General features: G+C 42.3%; 1 protein-coding gene across 1 annotated transcript in view; it reads right to left on the minus strand.

Moving 5' to 3' along the window:
• Window positions 1-16,342, minus strand: part of mdga2a (MAM domain containing glycosylphosphatidylinositol anchor 2a) — an 845,563-nt gene that overhangs the window by 549,758 nt on the left and 279,463 nt on the right. Inside the window, exon 3 of the mRNA XM_055640389.1 lies at window positions 10,860-11,034. Coding sequence (XP_055496364.1) covers window positions 10,860-11,034 — 175 coding nt within the window. The remainder of the gene's footprint in view (window positions 1-10,859; window positions 11,035-16,342) is intronic.

The following is a 16,342-nucleotide window of genomic DNA, read 5'->3' on the forward strand; positions in this document are numbered from 1 at the left end:
ACCAAAAGACATGCCATTATATAACGCCTTTTCAAAATATGCTAGTTGATGTTTTTCTGCCTATTATTTAAAGAAAGAAAACCATCAAAACAGCCAAAAGACATTTCATCTCAGAATGGAGCACAGCTGAATAGTCTAATGTCTTTCCAAGGAAACTACGGCTTAAAAATAAAACAACAGTGTTGGTGGATGGGTTATTCTGGACAATGCAAGAGATGAGAACAAGGGGCAAGACTACTGTGCACTTCAGGGCACTGGTGCAAATTGTCAATCTCAAACACCCAGGGTACAAGCATGTTTTAGTTTTTAGAAATACAGCATGAAAACAGGTCCTTTGGCCCACCGAGTCTACACCAACCATTGATCACCCACTCACACACCAGTTCTACATACTAAGGGTAACTTACCTCCAAAGTTAACCTCGCAACCCACACATGTTTGAGACGCGGGAGGAAACCGGAGCACCCGGGGGAAAACCACACTGTCACAGGGTGAAAGTGCAAACTCCACACAGACAGCATCCGAGATCAGGACCGAACCCAGGTCTCTGGTGCTGTGATGCAGCAGCTCTACCAGCTGCCCCACTGTGCCAATGTTTGAAGGCAAATAATGTAAGGAAATATAAAGATGAGTTATGGGATTGTTCCTCTATCAGTTGGCATGGACCTGATGGGTCAAATGGCCTCCTTCGGTATTGACACTGATCAATAGAGTCAACAATGTTGACACTAACGTTTTATTGAATCAATAATGTTTTATTGGAAGTGAAAAAGGTTTCAACTCGAAATGTACTTTCCTTTTGCCAAAGATACTGTCTGACCCGCTGAGTTATTCCAGCATTTTGTATCAATCTTTTATTGGAACTCTTCTATCTGAGATTTCAAGCAAAATGACTGCAAATTATGCCATTTGATGTGCAACAGATAAGTATCCAAATTTGTGCCCAGTTAAATTTCCAGAATATGCCAAATAATACAGCATGGTTACAACCGAGTTTCACTGTGGTAAATATACCTTCAACACGGTATGGTACGCATTACGCACGCATGGTGCGTGGTGATGTAGGCAGTGACACGCGGTCACTGCCTACATCAATTTGTGTCCATTTAAATTTCCAGAATATGCCAAATAATACAGCATGGTTACAACCGAGTTTCACTGTGGTAAATATACCTTCAACACGGTATGGTACGCATTACGCGCGCATGGTGCGTGGTGATGTAGGCAGTGACACGCGGTCGCGAGCGGCGCCCCAGGATTGTGGGATTCACAAAATCTTTGCGCGCCACCTGTGTGATGCGCAAATGACACACAAATGGGACAGGCCGTTAAGGCTAAATGCAAATTGGAGGAACAGCTTCTCATATTTCGATTGGGCAGTTTACAGCCCAGTGGTATGGTTATTATTTCTCTCACCAGGTAGCCCTGGCATTCCCTCTCTCTCTCGATCCCCCCCCCCACCCAAGTCACACCAGCTTCTCGGTTTCACCCAACATACAGCTAACAATGGCCTGTTTCCTTATCGTTGTTGTTCGTTTTCTCTCTACATCATCATCTATATCTTTTGTTTCCCTTATCCCTAGCCAGTCTGAAGAAGTGTCTCGACCTGAAACGTCACCCATTCCTCCTCTCTGGGGATGCTGTCTGGCCCGCTGAATTACTCCAGCTTTTTGTGTCTCTCTCCCATTATCATTAAGCTTGGCAAGGACACACATGCATGTCAGAATGTCGGAAGAAGGTTTGCACAGTTCTTGTTTTGTATATATTTTTTATTCCGAATAAAATTAACGTTTTAAAGTGCAGTAAAATGTATACTTAAAATTCCCCTTCAAAAGTGGGAAAATGTAACTTCCCCTGTAAACCTACAACCAAGTTATTTATTTTTGCAATTTTTTTAACCAGTGGCAATAAGTAAGTGGTTCCATCTTCAACTTTAGGATGCATCTAAACATCTAATCCTAAAGTAATGCATCCACAACTTTTTTAAACAGTTTCTTGCTATGAAATAGGTCCCACGGACAAAAACATGATAATAATATAATTATGTGATTTCACGATGTTGGTGAAGGAAATGATACTGGCTAGGATATTGGGAAAACTTCCATTTCTCTTCCTTTGTATAGTTCTGTGAGGTTTTAATTTAATACATCATTTGAAGGGTGGTGATCCTCAGAGCGTAGCACTCCCTCAGTACTACACAGGGGTGTTTAGTTTGTTGTGCTGTAGTCACAGCAATGGACTTTGAACATGCGACAACTGTATTCCAGAACTGAGGAATAATTACATTTCCTTTATTATTTTGGTTCGTACACCACTGGCAGCTGTTCCGTGCACGGTCACAATTCCCCATGTAGTTTTTAAGCACAGCCTCAGGATGTTAATTTGCACTTATTTCTTGTAAACTTATTCTCATCAGTTCCAACGCATGTATTTGTCCATTTAAGAACATGGCAGTCTGATTGAAATAGTTCCTGCTGTGCACAGTGGAGTGTGCAACATTAGATCGTAATTCATTTGTTTTCCACTTGCAATTGTCTGCAACATGTTCCGTCTGAAAGATATTGGCCTCAATGGGCAAATGGTCTCAAAAACAGATTTCTACAGTAATTAATTTCAATAAATTTCCTTTTACTTTTGGTGTTTTCCTTAAAGGTGGTCATTCTCAAATTGCTGCTGGGCTAAATAGTGATCCATCTTGCTTTTGTTGTTGTGATAGAGGAGTGGTGTTTAACCCTATTCCCAGCAGAAACTAGGCATGTAGGTAGTTAACTGGGAATAAGAGACTGGGAAGAAGAGTCCAGATCCGAAACGTCACTTGTCCATGTTCTTCGGGGATGCTGCCTCACCCGTTGAGTTACTCCAGCACTTTGTGTCTCTCCTTGGTAAACCAGCATCTGCACTTCCCTGTTTCTTCCAAGCTGTTATCAGGCAACTGTATCATCTTACCACAACCAGAGAACAGCACTGAACTAGTGTCTACCTCTTTGATGACCCTCTGACAATCCTTGATCGGTCTTTGCTGGCTTTACCTTGCACTAAATGTTATTCCATTATCATGTATCTATACACGGTCAATGGATCAATTGTAATCATGTATAGTCTTTCTGCTGACTGGTGAGCATGCAACAAAAAGCTGTTCACTGCATCTCGGAGCATGTGATATGAAACAAAATTGAAACTTCATAAGGTATTGTATGTACAATTGACAAGGTCTAGTTCCAGATATACCTGAGAAAAGCTCATGATTCCCATGTTTCCTCATGGCTTTTGAACGTTTGCAACTGTTTTTTTCTGCCTCTGCCAAATGATATCATTTATGGCTATGCTGTGCAGGACATCATTGACCAGTTGGAGATGGCTTCATGGACAAATGTCCACATGACAAATGTTCACAAAGCAAGTGTGAACCTAGCAGCAGAGGCCTGACTCACTGCTCCAGGGAAGAACCTGGGCCAATATCTTCACAAAGAAATACAATATACAATACAATACAATACAATACAGTTTTATTCATCACATTGCACATAAAGTGCAAGTGAAATGAAATGAAAGTGAAATGGGTGATTATCTGACGTCTCACTTGATGCCACATTGTCATTCCATGAATCGCTGATTGGCAAGTACTCGGTGGGGTGAAGGCCCTGTTTCCACGCTGTATCTCTAAATTAAACTACCGTAAATTGTCGGGTTCTAACTGCAATTTGAAGTGCAACCTAACTGCACTAAGACCTAAGACCTTTCCACGAGTGATGATCTCTCAGAAGAAGATCATGAGCTGGTGAATCTTTCTACATTCCTTTGTGGTGCTAATTAGCAGTCTGTTCCTTGGGCATCTAGGTGTAAAAGTTGGACCCCTCCTGCTTCCTCTCTATCACAAAATGTCATGAGAACCGTCCATCACTATGCTTATTTGGTAATTGCATCGTATCTGACAGGAGCAGGAATTCCAAATTTGCATTTAATTAGGCCATATTATCAAACATTTCTACAGCCTTATTTTGTAATGAGAGTTTAGTTTAGTTAGGTTTAGAGATACAGTTGTTGAAAAGGGCCTTTCGGCCCACCAAGTCCCTGCCGACAATGACCATCCATGCACTAGTTCTATTCTACACACTAGGGACAATTTACAGAACCCAAGTAACCTACAAGCCAATTAACCTGAACGTCTTTCGATGTGGGAGGGAACCAGAGCACCCGGATTAAAACCCATATGTCATAGGGAGAATGTACAAATTCCATACAGACAGCACCCTTAGTCAGGGTTGAACCTGGGTCTGTGGTGCTGTAAGGCAGCAACTCTACCGCTGTGTCACTCTGCAGTCCGGAAGTGTGATTGAAATCTAAACAAATAACTTACATATCAAAAGAGGAAACATCAATATGATACATTTACTAAATCCTCACATCTAACACACTTCACAACCAATTACAAAAAATCACCATTAGTTTGTATAGCACAAAGTCTTATGAACACTAAAACATTAAAATTAATTTCCACATTCAGTTTGAAGTCGACCAGCACCACTACAGTTCAAGCTTCGGACACAGGTGGGTAAAAACTAATTGCCAAGTTGCTACAAATGAGCTTTTTGCTTTCTTAGAATAGAAATAATTATTTCGCAGAAGACCAAAGAGCTCTCATCCTAAGGCCACCAGAGGTGCACACTCCACACTTATCGAGAAGTAGCTATATAAATTATATTGTGGTTCTTTATTCCCAGAGTAATTCTGACTGAACCACTTGTCCCCGACAAAAGGCAGTGAGAAGCTAATGAACAGTCTGCCACAAGGTCAATTTTGTTAACTTCATGGAGAGAAGAATAAATTGGTTAATCATGGACAAGCTAATTTGAACTCAGAAGCAACAAAAAAAATTATCTGCTGGAGCAGCATTTGTGAATGAAAGAAATGGTCGGTGTTTTGGGTCCAAATGTTGCATCAATTCCATGTCATCATAATGTTCTATTAGCGGATATTCATTTTAAAATCAGGGGCATGTTTTAAAATAGAATTCAAGAAATTTGCTGAAGCATTTTAAGGGATTGGTCAGACCGCATTTAGAGTATTAGCAGTTTAGGACCCCGGTACCTAAGGATGTGGAATAGGTCCAGTGGAAGTTTACGAGAATGATCCCGGGAATGATTGGGTTAATGTATGATGAATGTTTGATGGCGCTGGAATTCTACTCACTGGAGTTTAGAAAGATGAGGGAGGACCATTGAAACTTATCAAATAGTGAAAGACCTGGATAGCATGGATGCAGAGAGAATGTTTCCATTAGTGGGAGAATCTAGGACGAGAGCCATAGTTTCAGAATAAAAGGATGTACCTTTAGAAAGGAGATGAGGAGGAATTTCTTTAGTCAGTGGGTGGAGAATCTGTGGAATTTATTGCCACAGATGACTGTGGAGGTCAAGTTATTGGGTATTTTTAAGATGGATATTGACAGATTCTTCATTTTTAAGGGTTATGGGGAGAAGGCAGGAAAATTGGGTAGCGAGGGAAAGATAGACCAGCCATGATTGTAGGAGTATAGGAGCAGGGAGGTTCTACTGCAGTTGTACAGGGTCTTGGTGAGACCACACCTGGAGTATTGCGTACAGTTTTGGTTTCCTAATCTGAGGAAAGACATTCTTGCCATAGAGGGAGTACAGAGAAGGTTCACCAGACTGATTCCTGGGATGTTAGGACTTCCATATGAAGAAAGACTGGATCGACTCGGCTTGTACTCGCTAGAATTTAGAAGATTGAGGGAGGATCTTATAGAAACTTACAAAATTCTTAAGGGGTTGGACAGGCTAGATGCAGGAAGATTGTTCCCGATGTTGGGGAAGTCCAGAACAAGGGGTCAAAGTTTAAGGATAAGGGGGAAATCTTTTAGGACCGAGATGAGAAAAACATTTTTCACACAGAGAGTGGTGAATCTGTGGAATTCTCTGCCACAGAGGGTAGTTGAGGCCAGTTAATTGGCTATATTTAAGAGGGAGTTAGATGTGGCCCTTGTGGCTAAAGGGATCAGAGGGTATGGAGAGAAGGCAGGTACAGGATACCGAGTTGGATGATCAGCCATGATCATATTGAATGGCGGTGCAGGCTCGAAGGGCCGAATGGCCTACCCCTGCACCTATTTTCTATGTTTCTATGATTGAATGATGGAGTAGACTCGATGGACCAAATGGCCTAATTCTGCTCCAACGACTTATGAACTTATGATATAAGAATTGAAACCCAAGGTAAACATTTCTTTGTTTGCACGAGGGAAAGGTTGGAAATAAAATAACCATTGGGTCAAAGCTAAATTCCAGTCTCTCTCAGTTCTTGGCATACCCGCTGTTTTGGACTTTGACATAGAGCTTCCTCAGAATTTGCTGATGGTAGGCAAAGAGCCAAAGCCTTAAGAAATTGATTGCCAAATTTACATCATAAAGTAACAGGGATGTATGCATATGGAAAAGCTAGAAATGTAATTTTAACAGTTTTATAATCAATGGAAAGAAGCTAAACAGAAGCAACCACACACTGGGTTGCATCTACAGAAGAATAGAATGCTAGATTGAAGGAGATTGATATGTTTTTTATAATACACTTGTATAATAGAGTAATTCTTGTGGCATTGGCCATTCTTTAAATAATATTAAATAATAGTTATTAATTTATTGAATTTATTGAAATATTGAGTTTTTGATTTTTTGATTCTGTTATACTGTATGGCCATTGTGTTAACAGGCTTATGCTGCTACAAGTACGTGTTTTATTGTAGCGTTATCGGTACATGGGACAATTAAACACCTTTGACTCTTGATTAAAGCACGGAAAGGCGATGAACTTGAACAATGGAGCAGGAACATTTATCAGAAATGACATTTGAAACTAGGATTCCTTGGACTGTAGTGTGAGAAAAAAATCATGCCAGTGGATGGGGAAAGATGAAGAGTCAGTGGATAGGACCATTAATTTAAAAATTGTCACTGAGAGAAATTGGAGTCGTTAGAAAAATTGTTTGAGTTGTTGGAGCGTGGGATGAGGAGAGAGTTAGATGATGGGTAATGGTTTGAAATGGCTCCAGCCATTTCACACAGGTGACAATGGATTAAATAACCACCTTCAGTGCTGTATGCTTCATGGTTTCAGATATCATCTTCTGTCTACTGTTTTAACAGAGACATTCAATAATTGATGCTAAATGCATGAACACATCAAAGAAAATAGCAGGCAACAATGTCATATGAATGCATTGAATTCCTCTAACAGGTGAACTTTGTTCACATTACTAGTCATCAGTCGAGCAGCTTGGTTGCCATTCCCACAGCTATCAAAATCAGAATGCTCAACCTCCAGTTCTTAAGAAATTTGTATTAAAGCAAACATAATTTAAAATTTGATTTTATTTCCTATTAAACAAAAACCTGTTCGTGTGCAGAATACAGGAACTAATTAGGAAAGCAAATGGAATCTCGACCTTTGAAAGGAAGGTGGAGAGCAAGAGTCTTACTGCAGGTGTACAAGCCATCAGTGTGTAGTATCAATTAGTGATTTGATCTGCTTATTAAAGGAAAACATACTTAAACTGGGGTCAATTTAGAGAAGTGTCGATCTCTGGGGTGAAGAGATGGTTTTGTAATTAATGATCAAGTAGATTGTGCCTGTACTCTCTGGAATTCAGAAGACTCGGAGGTGATTGCATGGAAACGTTTTATATGCAGGGGCAGAGATAAGGATGGATTTCTTCTCAAAATAAATTGTGAATCTGCAAAATTAGTCAAATTTAGTTTAGTTTAATTCAGAGATACAATTCAATTCAACTTTAACGTCATTGCACAAATACGAGTATGGGTACAACGAAATGCAGTTTAGCGTCAGTCCATAGTATACTGCAATATAGAATTAAAAATAAAAATACAGAATAATCAAACAATAATTGAACAATGTGGACGGAGAGACTGGAGAAGTCTATCGGCGGGACTCCGAGTTCAGCATTGTGATGGTATTATTGTAGAAGCTGTTCCTCATCCTACTGGTACGAGACCTGAGGCTCCTGTACCGCCTCCCTGATGGGAGGAGGGCAAACAGTCCATGGTTGGGGTGGGAGGGGTCTTTAATGATCTTCCCGGCCCGTCTCAGACACCGTTTTCGGTGGAGGGCATCCATGGCAGGGAGCGGGGCACCGATGATGTACTGCGTGGTTTTCACCACCCGTTGTAGTGCCTTCCTGTCCGCTACGGTGCAACTGCTGTACCATACCGTGAAGCAGGTGGTCAGGATGCTTTCGATGGTACAGCGGTAAAAGTTGGTCAGGATCTGGGGGGACAGGTGAGCTTTCTTGAGCCTCCTCAGGAAGTAAAGGCGCTGCTGCACCTTTTTGATCAGCTTGGAGGTGTTGAGGGACCAGGACAGATCCTCCGAGATGTGTACCCCGAGGAATTTGTAGTTGGAGACGCGCTCCACCTCAGTCCCGTTTATATGGATGGGGGTATGTCTGCCCCCTCTGATCTTCCTGAAGTCAACAATAATTTCCTTCGTCTTCTTGGAGTTGAGGACGAGGTTATTGTTGGCACACCAGGTTGTCAGGTGCTGGACCTCATCCCTGTAGGCTGACTCGTCGTTGTCACTGATCAGATACAGCACCGAAACAAGCCCTTCAGTCCACTGAGTCTGCAGCGACCAGCGATCCCCACACACTAGCACTATCACTGTCCTGCACACGCTAGGGACAATTTACATTTTTTACTAAAAGGCAATTAGCCTATAAACCTGTACGTCTTTGGATTGTGGGAGGAAACCGGAGCATCGGGAGAAAGCCCAAACAGCTATGGGGAGAACGTATAAACTTCATACAGGCAGCAGCCACAGTCAGGATCAAACCAGGGTCTCGGTAAGGCAGCAACTCTACTGATGCGCCATCATGCTACCCAAAATTAATTCCCCCAAAGAAGTGCTGATTTTGCAACGTTTGTACTTTCTTCCTTGACTACCTGGGTTTTCTCTAGTTTTCTCCCATCTATCTTCTTATATTACTAAAAGTCTGATCTTGACCGCTTTTGGCCCACTGTGCTGTGATTTCCGAGAGAACTCCGCCACCTACAGCCATCATTTTTGGCCACCTCACTCAGAGCCCCCCCTCTGCCTTCCGGAACCGGAGGATTTTTCCCATCATTATAAAATCAGAGAGATATTATGTTTTTTTTAAAATTGTCATTCTCTCTGCTGCCCCCGCTAGCGGCAGGGGGAGGGACTATAAAACCTGGAAGAGTGGTCACTCACTCAATCTCTGCCAGACCCAGGAAGCGAGAGGGTCACGGCTCTCTGAGCAGCAAATAACACTGAACGTACGTCCACTCCACAGTGAGTCCCGTCGATGCGGCTGTAAAGTGGCTGCTGCCCAATAGTTTGCCTCGCCTTTTTAACAAGTTTGTGTTCAGAAAATGAATTTTGGTTGTCAGGTGGCTGCAGCCCAATTGTTTGCCTCGCCTTTTTAACAAGTTTGTGTACACAAAATGAATTTTGGTTGTCAGGTGGCTGCAGCTCAATTGTTTCCATCGCCTTTTTAAAAAGTTTGTGTTTACAAAATGAATTTTGGTTGTCATGATCAGCCATGATTGAATGGCGGAGTGGACTCGAAGGGCCAAATTGCCTAAATCTACTCCTATAACTGGTGAACGGGTTTCTAGCTCCATTGCTGAAAGAGCCACAATCTTAATGAGTGTTGGCAAAGCAGATCTGAGGGGACACAAAGCTTGCTCCTGCTCCAATTTGGTATAACCTCTCATTCAAACGTCTCCTTTTTCTCCAGGACATCTGTTGAAAACTGAGAGCAAGGTTACTCAGATAAATTGATCATTAATGAGAAACTGGACTAGATCAAAGCCAACAGCAAAGAAAAAACACAGCTGAGGTTCATTCAACCCTTTCCTGATGAAAATGCGAGTCCAGGCAGGATTATAGTTGTAGACGGTGCTTGAGATCATTGTATGTTTTTAACAATTGTTACAAGTGAAATCAAAGAGCTCCCCATTCCTTCTAGTGATAAGTCACTGAAAGATGCCTCTGCTTTAATATTACAGAGAGACAGAGAGACTCACCTGCAGAATTATCACGCCATTTGATGCAGCAAATTGTTTCTGCAATTAGTAACGGCTTATTTTCGGCGACACAAGATTTTGGATCAGTAATCATATCCCTCGGTTTATCGGACTTCTTTGAAAATGTGACTGCTGATTATGAGTCCTGTTCGTTACTCACATTTGTAATGTTTCAAATATCACAAAATATTTGTTGTGCATTGATGGTTTCAAACCATTGAAATGAGGCTAACTTTGATTGAATTGATAAACAAAAATCTACAGAACCCAAACATTCTGCTGGTCATTCACAATGTGCTACATAGAAAGATAAGCTTAAGTTGTTTATATTGCAAACATATACTCTGCAGAATTAATCAGAGTTGTTATTTTCAGCAAATGTAATTTAATTTTTCATATGCATTCAGAATGAAGATTTAAATCCATGTGCAACCATAACAGTGATAACTTATTGTATGGAAGAAGATCCCATTTCAATCCCCCAGTGTACAGCCCTTACAACACTTGCCACTGTCTCATTAATACCATACCCCTTACAGGTATGTCCCAGGAGGCTCGCAGCTCAACAGCACGTCCCCAAACAAGAGAAAGAAGAGATTTGTGGATAACAACATTAATTATGGATTTCTCTCCTGCCACATCTTTCAGTAACAGTCTCAGCAATCAAAGCAGTAACCAACCAGAGGTTCTCTGCAGCAATCATGAACTTTGATGGGACTCAATCTGTGCAGGTCAGAACACTGTGGGTGAAAAATGTCAGCGTGCTCGCTCGTTACTTACAGTAAACATCTACTCTGATGGACTTGATTGCAGGGGTACTCAAGCCGTTGTCAGCCTTGCAGTAGTAGCGGCCTCCCTGGTGACGCTGGATTCTGGTGATCCTCAAGGTCTCGTTGAAGACACTGTTATCGTGGAACCTGTCTGAGGCACTTCCTGCAGTTTTGGTCCATCTGATCTGAGCAAGTAACATTAGAGATGGTTATTAACTTTGATACAGAAGGCAGAGCCACAGAGCCCATCGGGCAAAAGGTGCAGAAGTGTGAAAACGCACTCCACCAGATTCAGGGACAGTTTCTTCCCAGCTGTTACCAGGCAACTGAACCATCCTACTGCAACTAGAGAGCAGTCCTGAAGTACTACTTATCTCAATGGTGAGTCTCGGCTTTATCTTGCACTAGATGTTATTCCCTTATCATGTATTGGTACACTGTGAATGGCTTGATTGTAATCATGTACTATCTTTCCGCTGACTGGTTACCAAGCAAGACCAGGTTTTCACTGTACCTTGGTACACGTGACAATAAACTAAACGGAACTGAGAAAAAGCACCTTCATTCAACAGTCATGTCGCATGGAAACTGTTCCAAACTTGTCCATGCTGAACAAGTTGTCCCATCTACACTAGTCCCACCAGCCCACATTTGCTCCATATCCTTCTAAAACTTTCCTATTCATGCACCTGTCTGAATGTCTTTTAAATGTTGTTATTTTACCTGTCTCGACTACCTCTGCTGGCAGCTCATTCAATAGTCAAAGTTCAAAGAGAGTGCACCACTTTTGTGATACATTGATAGGAATTATTTTAATTCCACAGAATATAAAAGATAAGTAGGAATATACTGACTAGGTCAGATCCAAAGTTTGCGTTAATGCAATAAAAATAGGAATAAAAAAACCTGGAATGCTAGGCAGATCAAGCAACATCTATGCAGAAAGGTAAAGTGTAGGAAGTATCTGCAGATACTTGTTTACACCAAAGATAGACACAAAATGCTGTAGAAAATCAGCAAGTCAGGCAGCATCTCTGAAGCAAAGGAATAGGTAACATTTTGGATCAAGACCCTTCTTCATACTTCTGATAAAAGAAAGGTCTTCACTCATCTGTTTTTTTTTCTCCAGAGATGCTGCCTGACCCGTTGAGTTACTCCTGCATTTTGTGTCTATCATCCATGCAGAGAGGTACATGGATAGGATATGTTTAGAGGGTTATGGGCCAAGCTCAGGAGGGGAGGGGGGTGGACAGGTGTAGATGGAGCATGTTGGTTGACATGGGCAAGTTGGGGCGAAAGGCCTGTTTCCACGGTGTATGAGTCTATGAGAGAATCAAAGGTAACGTTTCAGGACAATTGCTATTCTACTGCACTGGAAAAAATTAGAAAAACAAGCACGCTTAAACTCATAGAGAAGGGAAGGGATGTAGAGAAGAAAATGGATGTCTGGCAGAGAAATGAGAGCAAAGAAAGTGGGATGCACAGATTAATGATGATTAAGGAATGGTGTTTCATGTTCGGTAATTATAGCTAATCTGTCTGGGGAAGGTGTTAATGGGGAGGTCAGGGGAAATAAATAAAAATTGCAAGATAAAAAAACAGCAGCGGTGGCTAGAAATCTGCAATAAAAGAAGAAGCTGCGGAAAAAAACTGGCATTTTGAGCAACATCTGTGCAGTAAAAAATTGATTTACATCATAACTGGCCAAGGACTGAATGGTAAGCAAAAACTGGAAACACCAAATATCAGAACAAAAACAAATAATGTGTAGAAAGGAACTGCACATGCTGGTTTATACTGACGATAGACACAAAGTTGTGGAGTAACTAATATGGTCAAGCAACATCTTTGGGGAAAAAGGATGGGTGACATTTCGAGTCGGAACCCTTCATCAGACTGAAAATATAGGGGAAGGACCAAACAAAAAAAATAATCAGATTCAGATTCAATTTTAATTGTCATTGTCAGTGTACAGTACAGAGACAATGAAATGCATTTAGCATCTCCCTTGAAGAGCGAATAGCAAACGATTTGAATAAATAATAATAAGTGTCCGGGGGGGGGGGGGGGGGGGGGGGTGGTGATTGGCAGTCACCGAGGTACATTGTTGAGTAGAGTGACAGCCGCCAGAAAGAAGCTGTTCCTCGACCTGCTGGTTCGGCAACGGAGAGACCTGTAGCGCCTCCCGGATGGTAGGAGGGTAAACAGTCCATGGTTGGGGTGAGAGCAGTCCTTGGCGATGCTGAGCGCCCTCCGCAGACAGCGCTTGCTTTGGACAGATTCAATGGAGGGGAGCGAGGAACCGGTGATGCGTTGGGCAATTTTCACCACCCTCTGCAATGCCTTCCGGTCAGAGACAGAGCAGTTGCCATACCATACTGTGATGCAGTTGGTAAGGATGCTCTCGATGGTGCAGCGGTAGAAGTTCACCAGGATCTGAGGAGACAGATGGACCTTCTTCAGTCCTGCCAATGGGACCACTTACAAAACGAGGCTGGAGAGAGAGATAATACTAACACCCCAGCCTGGTGTGCCCAACCCTTCCTCCATGTAAGACTGTTAACTAAAATGCTAACCCTCTAACAATTCATCACCCAAAACCACATCCCAACCAGTTTCTCTCTCCATGAATACTGCCTGACCTGCTGGCTGCTCATATTTTGGCCTGCCATTAGATGCTGTGTGGGGCACCTCACAAATGTATGTTTCTCTCTCACAGATCTCCCATCTCTTTATGCCTCCTCCAGACTGGCTGAAATTAACAAATCTTTATCACCTTTTCCAAGTCAACACCTGGTCTAAGAAGACATCTGTCTTCTTGCTCGCCACCTATCAAGGCATTCTCTTCTGAGAAAATCTGAAGAAGGGTCCGATCTAAAACGTCACCTATTCCTTTTCTCCAGAGATGCTGCCTGACCCACTGAGTTAAAGCCTTGTCCCACGGTACGACTTCATTCCAAGAGCTCTCCCGAGTTTTAAAAAAAATCAAACTCGTGGTAAGCACAGGGACGTCTCTTAGCACTAACGGCAGGTACTCGGGAAGACTCGCTAAAGGCAGGCAAGCACAGGAAGACTCGTGAAGATTTTTCAACATGAATAAAAATGTCCACGAGTGCCCCGAGTACCGACGAGTGGCCATTACCGTAAATCTCCGAGTTCGAATCAGGGCAAACTCGGGAGAGCTTTTGGAATGAACTCGTACCGTGGGACAGGTCCATTACTCCAGTATTTTGTGTCTATTTTCAAAGCATTCTCTCTGAACATAAACAAGTTCCCCTGTGAAAATAGGAAAATAGTTTTTAACCTGAATCTGCATCTCTTTCCACAGAAGCACAATGGTAGAGCTGCTGCTTTACCAGAGACCCAGGTTCGATCCTGACTACAGGTGTTCCCTGTACGGAGTTTGTACGTTCTTCCTGTGACCGCGTGGGTTTCCCCCGGGTGTTCCGGATTCCTCCCATATTCCAAGGACATGCATGTTTGTAGGTTAATTGGCCCTAGCGAGTGTAGGATGCATTAATGGGATAACATATAACTAGTGTGCAGGTGATCAATGGTCCTCATGGACTCAGTGGTGAATTCTCAAAATATATTAAGAGTAAAGGGCAGATAGACACAAAATGCTGGAGTAACTCAGCGGGACAGGCAGCATCTCTTGAGTGAATGAATGGGTGTCGTTTCGACCTCACCCATTCCTTCTCTCCAGAGATGCTGCCTGTCCCGCTGAGTTACTTTGATTTAAACCAGCATCTGCAGATCCTTCCTACGCACAAGAGTAAAGGGCAGTTGGGAGTCAAGGCTCCCTTAGGAAGGGATTTAGAGATACAAGTCCTTAGTTCCCTGAAAGGGGCAACACAGGTGTGATGATGGTGGCATAAGGCATGCTTACCTTCAGCAGCCAGGGCAGTGAATAAAAGTGTTGGGACACCATGTTGTGCAAAATATTGGTCAGCCCACACTTGGAGTATTGTACATAGTTCTGGTTGCCACATGACAGGAAGGATGTGAGTAAGTCAGAGAGGGTGCAGAAAAGATTCATGAGGATGTTGCCCGGTGACTGGGTCTGTTTTTCCTTTAGCAAGGGGCATGAATGAGTAAAGTCTGGAATGATATGGAATTAATTGAGGCAATGGGATAAGTCTGGGTAAGCATCAAGATAGGCATGAAGGGCCTGTCTCTATGCTATACAACGTTATCATTCTATGGTCCAATGGTACATTGTGAACACATTATTTCATACCCACATAATAATGACAATTATTTTATCTGACACCTTGATTTTGGAACACTATCATTCATATATGCTGTCACAGATTGCAAATCACTTACACACAGCTTTGAGCTTAGGTTTACGAATGCCGCACGTAAAGGTGTCACCAAGCAACACCAAGCAGTTAGTCCTTGAGGCAAACTTTCATTATCTTTCAAATCATTCAGAATCTTATCAAGGTTAAAAATTGTCACCAATATGACCAGTGAGAATATGACAACCAATTTGATCTTGTGGTTACTAATCCCTTTATTCAGCATTAACTATGTAGAATGTGAGCCAGAAAGGGTGCTTGCATTCTGGGCATTGAAGACAAAATAATATGTTTTCTCTAAATGCTTTCCGGCAAGAAAGTGTATGAGAGTTATGCTGATAGTTTTGTTTTGCAGTTTTAGATGGCATCATTGCATTATGTTCTGTTGAATTGAAAGCCATTTGCACCATTTTGCAAATGACATGGATGACGGACACTTGGAATACCTGTGAATGCAGAATTTAAGAGAGTAGAATATAGTGGCTGTAATCCTAAAATATTTGCTCTTTCATAGTCTGTTTTAAAATCCTTCATAACAGGCTGCTGCATGTGTAGCATAGACAATATTCACTCACTATAGGATACAGATTGTTCAGAAAAAGATACAAACTGCTGGAGAGTCTCAGCAGGTCAGGCAGCATCTCTAAAAGACATGGAAAGGTGACGCTCCTGTCTCCCCCTCCTCTTCCACCTACATTATTTAATTTAGCTTCACAATTTGCAACTCTTCAATCCCTTTGTATTTTGTCTTTTCATCTCTGGCCTTTGTCCAACCATCTGCCGATCAAAAGAAAATCCTCACCTGTATCAATCTATTGCCTGCCAGGCTTTGTCCTGCCCCTCTCTTCCAGCTTTCTTCCTCCCCACCAACACAATCAGCCTGAAGAAGTGTCCCAACCCAAAACATCACCTATCCATGTTCTCTAGAGTTGCCACCTCACCCACTGAAAGAGTTTTTTAGTTTTAGTTGTAGAGATGCAGTGTGGAAACAGGCCCTTCGGCCCACCAAGTTGACCAATGGTCACCAATACACTAGTTTTATCCAACACACTAGGGACAAGTTACAGAAGCCAATTAACCTACAAACCTGCACATCTTTGGAATATGGAAGGAAACCAGAGCACCCGAGGAAAACCAATGTGGCCACAGGGAGAATGCACAAACCCCGCACAGGCAGCACCCATAATCA

Source organism: Leucoraja erinacea, chromosome 9 (assembly GCF_028641065.1).
Source record: "Leucoraja erinacea ecotype New England chromosome 9, Leri_hhj_1, whole genome shotgun sequence".
Classification (NCBI taxonomy): Eukaryota; Metazoa; Chordata; class Chondrichthyes; order Rajiformes; family Rajidae; genus Leucoraja; species Leucoraja erinaceus.